Here is a 12,561-nt window from a genome sequence, read left to right on the forward strand (position 1 = left end):
ACCCCTAAAGAAGACAACTTTCGCATGAACGAAGAACTCCAACAATTATTTCGTAAGATACGAATAAAATCTTTCTTTAGCAACAATCCCATCCCAGAACGCCAGGACACTAGACTCCTTCAGCAGGAATGGTCCCCAGCGAGGTATTAACCTTTGAAAAAGCAGTCCTTAAGGAGGCCAACAACCTCAAAAGAAACCCCGTCTATGACAACTTGCCCAAAAGACTACGCCACACGGTTCTCACCAATGATGAAACCATCATTATAAAACCGGCGGATAAGGGCGGGGCCACCGTTATCCTCTCGGTTGAGGATTATGAGAAGGAATGCTTCAGACAACTCAGCAACACTGAATATTATAAAAAAAACTGGAGACAGATCCTACTGATAGACTACATTCACGTATACGGATCCTGGTCAACGAAGCAACGAACGAGGGTTGGATCACACCTCAAGAAGCGGGATTTTTGGTGAATGAGGATCCTAGTATGCCATATTGCTATCTTTTACCCAAAATCCATAAGGGCACCATTCCGCCACCAGGCCGGCCGATTGTCTCCGGCATAGGCTCTTTACTGGAACCACTTAGCAAGTTCAGCAATTATTTTTTACGCCCTTTGGTCCAGGCCACTCCAGCTTACATGAAAGATACTAGAGATGTCCTCAATCTCATACAACAGATCAACAGTAACAATATGGAGACCATCAACCTCCTCATGACATTGGATGTGGAGGCATTATACACGAACATCCCCCAGAACGCCACCATTGAAGTAGTAGAACAACTACTCCATGAGACCAACCTCCCTACCAATACCCCTGCAGAATTCATCACGGAACTCATCACGATGGCCTTCAAGAACAATTTCTTCATGTACAAAACCACCATCTACCACCAGATACAAGGGACCAACATGGGGAGTACCTTCGCGCCGAGCCTGGCGGGATTGTATATGGCACACTTCGAGGCAAATAACATCTTCACGGACAACAACCTCTACAAGGACAGACTGGTCACCTGGAAACGGTACATCGACGATGTGCTCATCCTTTGGAAAGGGGATGTTGAAACTTGCCAAGAATTCTTCGAGTGGATAAACAATCTGAACCCCCACTTACGCTTTAGCAAAACAGCGAGTGAGAAGGAAATCCCTTTCCTAGACCTCCTCATCTCTTTGGAGGAAGGACAGCTCCATACCACCACCTACAGAAAGGCAACCGACCTCAATAGCCTTTTGAGTTTCCATAGCCACCATCCCAAAGCCCTTAGGGAGAATTTACCCTACGGACAATTTCTCAGAATCCGCCGTAACTGTAGCAATATTCATGAATATGACATTCAAGCCAACACTCTGACAAAAAACCTCCAGCAGAGGGACTACCCAGACACTATTGTGAAGCAAGCTCGTAAATGAGCCAGGAACAACAATCGCCAAGCACTGATGGAGGATAGGGTGAAAGAACCCGACAACATCATCACATGCGTGACAACCTTCACACCACTGTCTAATAAAATCAAGAACATTGTGAATCGCAACTGGAAGATCTTGAACACTGGCACTTTGACGATAGAACGACCCAGATTTGCTTTCAAAAGAACCACGAACTTACGTGACCAATTGATCAACACCAGGCCACGACCCAAGACCAACCACCAGGAACCCAATCTATGGGACCTTCCTGCGGTAAAGGGCCACTACCCCTGCGGGACATGCAGCATTTGTCCTTTCACCCAACACACCACAACCCTCAACCTGAACGAGTTCACATGGGATCAATGCAAACACACAAACTGCAACACCAGAAATTGTGTTTACCTTATCACCTGTCCATGTTCACTCCGTTATGTGGGAATGACTACACGACAGGTAAAAACGAGGATCAGTGAACACAGGAGTACGATCAGACGGGGCAGAACGGCCACAAGACTAACCAATCACTACATCGAGAAGGGACATTCTTGTGATGACATCAAATGGACAATATTGGAGAGCAATCAGCTGTGGAACAATACTTCCTTACTACGCCGAGAACAACGATGGGTACACCGTCTACGAACGCATGAACAAGGTCTTAATGATGAGTTACCATGGACCGAACTGTAACCACACATGCTCGAGATGTTATCCAGCTCGTGCACCACTCACACATATCTCTGGCTTTGACTCTTCCATATGAGCCACCCCCTCACTCCAGAATAACACAGAAGGCCCCCTATTACACCTTTGTGGGGATACCCCTGTATGCTAGTATCTACAGTAACATACTCAACACTATGAGTTTAGTGTACAATTATAAGGGTTGACCGACAACGATCCATTTTCCTGTGATCATGATTTTTAGGTAACAAGACGCTACAAGCGCCATTTGGCCCAAGATCACACACAAAACCAAAACACTATTACTTGAGTGTTTAATGATACGGGGTAACAATGATCCACCTCACAGTGATTACGACTCTTTAGATCATCTGTCTTATGAGACCGACTACATGACCTTGCTCCGCACTTGGACCAATGGCATTAACAACCACCAACACCATATGTCCTGAAGCACTACAGACGATCAGAGACTGTGTCTCACACGAGACTCTGATGACATCACACACTTGCCTTACCCCTACACCATCCCCCCCTCCCCTCTTCCTCCCCCATACCCCCCCCTTTGTTGCACTATCACCGCAAACTGCAACTAAACTTCAAGCAGGAGGCAGATGAGATAACACGCACTCATACGCTGATAACGCATGCGCTAAAACCGCATGTCTGGCCATTGCGCATGCGCACAACCGCGAACACAACTGCTTCGGATACGGACCGGAAAGAGGTACCGCCAAAATGAAGCACACCGGGACTACATATATAGCCGGTACTGAGACTCAGTTCTATTCCAGACAGGAGGACGGTTCGGGTAGGTGCGCTAGAAGCCACACCAGAGCAAAACTGTAAGTAGAATCGCGCTCTATGCGGCGTTTTGGCATCAGACTCGATTTACTAAGATCAAGACCGTACGGTCGGCACCAAGTCATGAGCTGATATTTACTAGGGCATCCATGTTTTTCATTACTTCTCATCCAGCCCAAGAAGGTGTGAACGCTCGTCCCCTAGTCTATGGAGCAATTATCTCCTTAGCTTTAGGTGAGTGTTTTGACTGCAGTTGGGCACTGCGACACGAACGGGGGGTGACTTACCATCACCCTTGCTGAGTCGCCACTTTGACTCAACAGTGATACAATGTTGATTGTTCTGGGTAATAATGCAGACAGTATCTCTACAAGAGAACCCTGGGAGCAGTAGGTGACTCCAAGTAGCAACGGGAGGCCACTTGTACCAGGGCGCCTTCGCCCATTGGTCAGGCATTCTGTTCGCTTATCGTTGAGACCCTACGTCCTACCTAGTCTTGGGGGGACTTTTTGTTTACTGTCCATTTCTGGTTCGTACCCAGCTTTATTAATTTATGTCGATTTTGAGGACAGATTCTGGGGCAAGGCTACATTCCCCTGCCCCTACAAAACCTTGATATATTGTCCTTTTCTCCTTTCCTTTTGTTTTAGTTTTTTACCTAGGCAGTATCCAGGAGCGATCTCAATCTTACAGTACAGAGAGCAGGGTTACTTAGACCTTGAACGCCCGGATACACACTGTGGCTAGTATCCCTCAGATCACTTTCACGCACACTTCACTTTTTAGTTGGTCCTGAGGAAGCGCCACGGATCCGGTTGGACCGCAGGGGCACGAAACATGTCGACCACATTGACCACATTGTAGTTACCTTTTGGGACATTAAGCCCACCAAGGTAACACCTAACCTACGGGTTTTTAGCCTGTCAAGGGTGCCAACCCCCCTTTCATTAAAAATATCCTTTGAGCAACCCTTAGACATTTTTAAATATCACGTTACACACACCACTGCACCACCATTGTTTTTAGGACCTATACCACACACTCGCATGCACCAAACAGCGTTTTCTCTCAAAATATCTCCGCCAAAGTGACCCTTCGGGGGACCCATAGGGCATTGCAGCGCCGGCCCGACGAGGAGCAAAACACCCGATGATGAAGCATGACACCTTTCGGGGTGTGTGAGGGCAACAAGAGAAAAACTCTGCTTCTCCTCTCGACACTTGGGTCTCGTCTAGCCTAGGACCCTCTTTACATATCGTTTTCTGTTTCCTCTCCTTTCTACTCCTATGGAACAGTGTCTCCTTATTTGATTGACAGAGTGCTTAAAATGGCCAAGGAGTATATTATCTGTATTAATGGAGAATCCGGTGAGGGGAGCAGGAAGGCTGCAGACTAACAGGGGCGGGGTCCATCAATCCCCGTGTTGCATGCAAGAGCCGGGTAAATATTTAAGATCTGTGTGGGCAAAATTGGAAGGGCATCAGAAGCCTGTCTGGTGGTGGCAAATGTCAGGCAGCCATTCAGAAACCACACCAGGTCTGGGCGATTTTCAGGGAGCATCACTATGATGCCATCTGGGTATATTTTTCATTAAATCCCACATTGGCATCACTGTGGGTTGAATGTGCTGAGAAGTTTGCTACCAAACTTCCAAGGTTTTAGAAAAGCCATTGTTCATAATGACCAACTCCCATACCATAAAATCTTCATAGATTTACTACACTTACAATGTATAAGAAAGGACTTAGACACTGTAGTGGTACAGGGCTCATGCTACTGTACCTTCACCTGAGGGCTAGTGCACCCTGCCAGAGGGGTGACTTACCTAGGCTTTGGGCAGTGGGTTGCAGACATGACTGCTCTTCACTTTCCTCTGCATCAAAACATGCAGTGTGCAATGGCAGTGTATGGATGTTATACCCTATGGTCTCTAAGGGTGGCACAAAAGTTACTGCAGCACTCAGAGTCCTTCTCTGGTCCTTCTGCTCTTGGTAGCCATGGTATCTTTTCCAAGGGACTTACCTGTGACAAGAGATGAGCCAATTATGGGTACAAAGTTACAGTTCTGGGAAAGAACACAGGCCCTTGGAATTTGATTGGCAGGGACCCAGGGCTTATCAAGTAAGAGGAAGGCTGGCTTAGTATATGGTGCATCCTTTTTTTATAGAAGCACCATGCACTAATCCAGACAACTCTTATGGGGATTTTGGTGGGTTTAGAAAACCATAGAAAGCTCTATAAGTGGTAGCTGTGGAGAGATGCCTTTAGGCTTAGACCAGAAGGTGTTAAGCAGCTTGTTTTACCAGAACTAATCACGTGGTTTAGGTTAACTGAAAAAGAACCACACAGTGTAATTATAAAAACTGTTATATTTATTATACACACTCACTAACACATTGGTATATCTCCAACTGGGAGATATCAACACAATACACACAATATTTCAAAAGGAGAACAGGTAAGTAGCACAAATACACAGTGGTCTCCAGAGGGAGACCAAACTATATACTAATAAAGTGGAATGCAAACTGTGACCCAAGTCAAGACTTGACCCAAGCAACCACCTGAGGTAAGTATCCATGAACCCCACGGATTCTGTGTGCAGAGTGGAAACACAGCTGTGTACTCAATGCAAGTCAATGGGGAAGTGCGGTTGCACTCTGAAGAGACCCCATGGAAGATGGAAGGTTAAAGAGTCACCCCACCCGTGGATATCAAAGGAACCAGTATAGCTACACCAGGAAAGCCGGTGCATAGGTGCGAAGTGACGTTGGAAACCGCCGTAGACCACAATGGAGGGCTTCAGTGAAGATGCCGCTGATGAAGAAGGTGAAAGAGTCCGGTGGAATCCAGGAGTGGATTCTTGAAGAGGAATACCTGCAAGCAGAGGGGATAGAGTATATGTCACACAGGAGTGAACAAGAGGCATAGAAGACCAATGACCACCGATGCCGGAAGAGGCAGGAGGGTTGACGGTGAACTTGTCGCTGCAGCTGTGAGGACCAGGCGATGCTGTTCAAGACCAGGACTCCAAGATGGTTTCCATAATAAAGTTGGCTGAGCCTCTTCACTGCATTATAATTATAATGGCAAACCCACCACATAGCTCAGACGTGACATGACACTGGCCCTCATAAAGCTCTGATTGTTCTTTTGCTTTGATCTCTCTCTGGTGGATGGTTGGGTAGAGTGCCTGCTGTAGTGACATGTGAAGCCTGCAGACCATGAGTTTGAAGGCCAAAAGATTCAACACAACATTTTATCTTTCTATACTTGAAAAACTAGTAACTGTGAGCTGGGCAATTAACAGCGGCCCGTTAGAGTTCGAGTCAGCCACAGATGCCTTCAGAAGAAGGAGAAGCTTCATACCTCTAACTCCAGATCATCAACCACACACAGTCTAACACCACTCATCAGTAGCTCCCTAGGTTATGCAAAGAGAAGCATTTTAACTCTAGTTTCTCTGCAGTGTGCCATGTATTCTTCATTGCCTTCTCTTCAAGGCCAATCTGATTTTCCTAATTTCAGAAATAATCTAGTGGCAGGCAGAGTTTTGAAGCTATTCCAAATCTTCAAACTTTACACAGTTTTCCAGCTTCTGCAAGTACATTTTCTTCTATTTTTTATGCGAGGGACTACTTCAGACACATGGTTTTTGCAGAGGTTTTCCTGACATATGCAATTTAAAAAACAAACTAAAGAAAAATGATTTTCAGGGGTAAACCTTTGCAGCTTTATACCCATTTTAAATTAGCTTAATACTTTCCGCTTCAACACAAGTTGTGCTGTTCCACATGCACAGAATCAGTTGACCCACAGTCCCTCTCCCCTTCATCATGGTTTATGTGTAATTTGCAAGCTTTAGCTACTTCTCCTATCTCTTCTCCTCCTTCCCATATTCCTGCATGCTTTGAACAGCCCAAACATGCATTACAATCAACCGATAATAACTAATAGCAAATACCACAATACTCAATTTGTGGTCTGTGGAGAAGAAGGAATCAGTTGTACTTCTGCTTTGCTACAGTCCTCATGTTTATTGTCTTTCTTCAGCTGCTGGTCCTACATTGGGAAGATTGGCGGGAGTCAGATTATCTCAGTGGAGGAAGACTATTGTATGTCGAAAGGCAGCATACAGCATGAGATTGAGCACGCCTTGGGGTTCTACCACGAGCAAACAAGACAGGACCGCGACCAATATCTGGACATCCTGTGGTACAACATTAATGAGGGTATGGATTTTGTCTACTGTCCTGTTCTGTAACATTGTAGAGAATGCTTGTGTTACATAGAGGATTGTCTGCTTTTCAAAATATGAAGGGGATCCTGGAAGCAGCGATGGGAAGTTGTACAGTATATAGCAGTTTATATGTTTCTTACCATCCAACACAAAATAGCTAAGTCTTGCAGTTGCCTTACAAGTCACCCTGCAAAAGCCACCCATCTCCATGATTTGACAGCTTTGGGTGAGATTGGCTACATCTGAATTCAAAGGCATTATTTCTATTATTAAAAATAATATGAACACATCAAAACCCCTAAGTAACCTTCTGGAACAAAAGATTACAGTAGAAGGAATACCGAAAAAAATGAAAATAGGTAAGGAAATCTACTACGGTTTGGAGTAGATGTTTATAGTAGAAGTTTAAGTCAATAGTTATGATGGTGTGAGAGGATCTGTGTAGTATGTGTAATTGCACTTGATGAATTTTAGTGGGGATCACCATTTCTTCTTGCACTGATCAAAAAAGGATGATCTACATCTGATACATGTATAAAGGGTTGTGAACAGTGGGGCACATTTTCTCACTTGTTGTGGGAGTACTGGGACCCTTTTAGAGGGATATACATGCCTGTCTAACACAAGAAATCACCTGTCACGGGGGGCTCCTGATCAACTGCAATTGAAACAAGCATTTGCAATGCAAATAGGTCTCGCATTTGTGAGTTAGAGCTATTAAAATTATGTAGTGTGCAAAATCCCTTGGAAAGGTCCTGTACTTCGTAATAAATATATTGAAAAAGACACAAAGTGTGGATTGTATCAACAATTGCTTGGCACGTACCTCATGGGTGAAGTGTCGCCACACATGCACACCGTGGTGCTTTACTAATGCGAAACTCATTAATAAAAGTAGTGCTTACAGACTAAGCAACGCGATTGGGATCGGAGCATGTGAATCCGAATCCTGGCTTCTCTTTCATTTTCTAGACTATTTGACTCACTCTCCTGCTTCTTGGTTATTCCCCAAACACTGGGAGGCAATGAAGTTTGCCAAGGGGGCAGGGGGGGATTCGGGGGTACATGAAAATGTATTCATTGCCTAGTTGTCAAAGGTCGCCCAGTGCTATTAGTTAAAAGTGTGCAGATTTCATTAAGATATTAAGAGTACTTTACTCGCATCTATGAGAAAATCGACATTAACTAAACAAAATGCCAGAATGCGTGTCAATTTTAAGTGTTTTAGAAGGATACTGGTTGCTTTGTTTAATTGCATTAATTTTTGTATTTACTCTTTTACACAGCATCCTAAGTAGGGTACCTAACCCCAAGGCCCCAATTTGTTAAATGACCCATAGAAGTGAGTGTTTTACAATTGAGCAAATGTGTCCAAATGTAATTTCGGTAGTGCCATGGAATGATCAGCCAGTGAGGTACTCGATGAACAGGTATTTACCTACACGTTCAAAACGTACAGTATTGTGGCTGTTGCTTGTTTGTACACAACCACCTCTCTGATTGTGTAGCTTCATCTACTTGACAGTGCTCACAGAGGGGCGACTAAAGCAAAGAACAAAATGTATTCATTTATCCTGAGTGTGAAGGCACCCGGAAGGCTTAGGTGCCTGCCCGGAGAGGCTAAGGATCCCAGCGCTTCTACAGACTCTGCCGTGCTCCTCTGCACCAGCAGGGCACAGCTCAGAATCTTCCGCTTCTGCTAAGAATAGGTGAGGGGGATGAGGTTGGGGAATGCGGGAGTTGCCAGCAGATTTCCAGGTTATTGAAAGTGAAGATTCTTACGTGAGGCAATGGAGACTGACTTTGTCTGTTTGTCTGCCCTAGTCTATTTCTCTACCATCTCCTGGGCTCACTATCATGTATCCATTCATCTCTTTTTGTTAGAGGTGCATGAGCCAATATTTTAATTAACAGGTAGAGCCAGCCGGAGACGAGCCAAGCGTATACGAGCCAGTGGGCGAGCCGTAAAAATGATCGGCATGTTTATCATACACTAAACATGATGTAAATGTGCGATAATGTCTTTTCAGAATTCCAAAAAGTGCATTTCTTTAGCGCGTCATCTCAGTACACAAGATTATAGCACTGAATTGAGAAGAAGTTATTAAAAGTGCTTGTTTTAAGCATGAGTTAAAACACTGGCCGCACCTCCCGTCCGACAACAATGCCATTTGTGAACTAAGAGGCATCAGTTGCCATGCATACCTCGAATGTTGCCTAGAGTCTTATTATATTTAGAGTAACATTTAAATGTAGTTCATTAAACACGAGAACTCGCATATTTCAAGGTGGCAATAATAAAGACGAAAATGGAAGTGCCGGCAGGCTAGAAAACATGAACGGGAGTGGGGGGCGGGAGGGTGAGAAGTCACAGACTGAGGGAAGGGGCAGTGGGGTGGGGAGACAGGGAAGAAAATGGTGTTAGGAGTAAAGGGGCCAATAGCCGTGGAAGGATACAAATGATGAATGAGGAGGGACTAACAAGCCTCAAACCAATCGGAAGGCAGCATTTAAGACAAAAGCCAATGGGCAGAGAGTGGGCGGAGCTTCCATGAAGCTTCCACACTACAGTATATACTGCATGTCTCGCTAAGCGATGGCAGCGCATTAGTACTGCAACGCTAGGCGAGACCTAAAAGAAAATAGTGCCAGGAGTAAAGGGGCCAATAGCCGTGGAAGGATACAAATGATGAATGAGGAGGGACTGCCAAGCCTCAAACCAATCGGAAGGCAGCATTTAAGGCAAAAGCCAATGGACAGAGAGTGGGCGGAGCTTCCATGAAGCTTCCACACTACAGTATATACTGCATGCCTTGCAAAGCGATGGCAGCGCATTCGCTTTGCAACGCTAGGCGAGACCTAAAAATGGAAAAGACGTATGGATTAGTGCATGATGGCCGAGAGGACAATATATGAAGGAAGAGAGCTATCTCACTAAATAGACCAAAATTTGGGGAGGTGGGCAATCACAGAGGGAACAAGCATTGGCATAGCCAATAGGTCTCGCTAAATTTAGACCAAACGTCTAAGTTTACTACTTTGGGAATTCACAAAGGGCATAGACGAGTACTATCTTTATATTTACCCTTTGGTGGAGATTTGGCCGATCAACCGTCTAAGTTTACCTTTGTGAATCTGGCCCATGGAGCATAACCTTTGTGTGGTGGTGGGGGGTGAGTGGTCTGCCTTGGAGACTACAGTCAGGGAGACCAGAGAAACACCTGTGAAGCGGTGTGATATTTGCTGTTCTCTGTACTTAATGATGTATGGAAATGCAAATGTGCCTCTAATGTTAACAATAAAAGGTTAAAAAAAATGTAAACATAAAAGTGTAATTGGTCCAGAAAAGGAAGATGATGCATGACATAAATGTGTAGTTGAGGTCCAGGTTATTTCCTTCACTGTGGATTGGCTGTGTGACTAGTTCTGAGACATTGGTGGTGGCCAGCAGCACAAGAAGATCGTTCTTCAGGGTCAACGTAAACAGATTACCTTTAAAGAAGATTTTTGCAATCCAAGTGCAGGCAGCCATAACAAGTTTGAATATTTCAGCACTGAGTGATGGGTTCTGACTAGATGGTCAGTAGATTAGGTGCTGTGTGACAGCCTGCATTGCTTTTAGAAGAAAGTGTCAGGAGAAGACTTTGAACTACTTGACCATTAGTTGTGACTGTGGTGTGGATGGCCATGCCATTCAGTGGTTGATTGTTACACCTCCTCATTGCTGACACTTCATAGTGGTCAAAGTGTATCTATACAGTAGTTTATAATTTATTGTATGATTACTTAAAATCTTTGCAATGCCATCAAAATGTCAACACACAATAATTATGCTAAAAACACATTAAAATGTTGGGGCGTGGCTTGGATGGCCATCATGGCAGATGTGTGCTAGCTAGCTCCGTCCAGCCCGACGGAGCTCCTGCATTTATCCTGGCTCCCTCAGACCTTAAAGCAGTCCTAGAGGGGGCATTTCAGTGCTACTGTCCTGAGGTTGCAGTCCGGTGAGCAATCGCGGCGCCTGGAGCTGCGGGGGGCCGGAGCCGGGGCGTGGAGTTTGGCGAGCCCTGGGTACAATGTGTGCGGCGCTGGTGGGCACGGTGCAACATCCTGTGTGCCCAGCATCGGAGGCAGCATTCGGGGGGCGGATCGGCCCCGGAGACCCGGCCGAGACATTGGTGAGGAGCCAGGAGAGGGGAGTGCACAGGCCCGCGGGGTCGGGAGGCATCGGACTGGGGCACTACAGCTGAGGAGGAGGCCCCTCCCCCATGAATTTGGCCGTGGTAGTCTAGATGGGGGCTTCGGGGGCTGGCAGCTGTGGCAATACCTTCCCCCCCTCCCCCGGGCCTGAGCTCCTGCCTGGGGATCAGCGGCTAGATCGGGCCGTGGTGGGGCGCTTCAGAGGCTCCCCCGCTCTCCCTGCAAGTCTTTGCCGGTTTCTCGGTGGACCTCCCCCCCCCATATTGGAAGAGGTGAGCGGGGCTGTGCGGGCCTACCTTTGCGGGACTCCACCGCTATTGGCAGAGATAGGCCCAGCCTGCTTCGTGGTCTGGACGGGCGCCCCGTGGCAGACCTGTGATAGGCGGGGGGCCTGGAGTGGCAGCGCTGCAGCCGGGTGAAGTATCCAGGGGCCCCTGAAGATCACGGTGAGGGCCGAGGTGAGGGTGATCGCTTGTGGGTCGGAGCTGGTGGCTACTCCCCACCCTGACTGTGGAGGCAGGGTCCGAGGTCGGCGGCTATATCGGGCCACGGAGGGGAACGCGAGGGGACGGTTCCGGACCTGCCTTTCCATCCCGGGGGTTCGGCACCGGCAGTCGAGCGGGCCGCGAGTGGCCTGGGGACGGTGCCACCTGTTGAGTCACGTGGCTTGGGTGTTCTGCAGCACCAGAGCATGGAGAGCGTTTCCTCCCCACCTCCCACGCATCGACTGGAGTTGGGATTTGGCATTCGGCTGGCCCACGTCTGTACGGTTGGGGGCCACTCGCTGGTCACCGCCCCCATGGATGGATTGCAGGCCCCGGTCCGGGGGTGCCTTCCTTCCCTCCTTTGGGATCAGACCGTGTGACGGATCGGCTCGTGGCGTGCCTGCGCTGGGGGGGTCCTTGTGCCAGCGCTTCGTCCAACTTGGCCTGCATCCGCGGGGTGTCCATCAAACGCCACCATGACAAGGGATAAGTGTGGCGGTGGATCCACAAAACATGGGCCTATCGACAAGTTCACCGGCCCGGGAGCGACGGACGGTACTACGGGAAGTCCCCAGGAGGCCATACCGAACAATGCGGCTCTGATGGGTGCAATCACCCAATCCAGGGACATGCTGGATGCCAAAATTGGTGCGGTGGGTGTGGATGTTAAGTTACTATGCCAGGATCTACGGAATGCATCACGGAGGCTGAGACCCGCATCTCAGGGGTGGCAG

General features: G+C 47.2%; 1 protein-coding gene across 2 annotated transcripts in view; it reads left to right on the forward strand.

Annotated features, from left to right (window-relative positions):
• LOC146859674 (astacin-like metalloendopeptidase) overlaps positions 1–12,561 on the forward strand; it is a 565,544-nt gene that overhangs the window by 352,877 nt on the left and 200,106 nt on the right. For both annotated transcript variants that reach the window (XM_085643427.1, XM_085643428.1), the window contains one exon: positions 6,956–7,134. In XM_085643427.1, the coding sequence (XP_085499553.1) occupies positions 6,956–7,134 (179 nt within the window). The remainder of the gene's footprint in view (positions 1–6,955; positions 7,135–12,561) is intronic.

Source organism: Triturus cristatus, chromosome 3_1 (assembly GCF_964204655.1).
Source record: "Triturus cristatus chromosome 3_1, aTriCri1.1, whole genome shotgun sequence".
In the NCBI taxonomy this organism is placed as follows: Eukaryota; Metazoa; Chordata; class Amphibia; order Caudata; family Salamandridae; genus Triturus; species Triturus cristatus.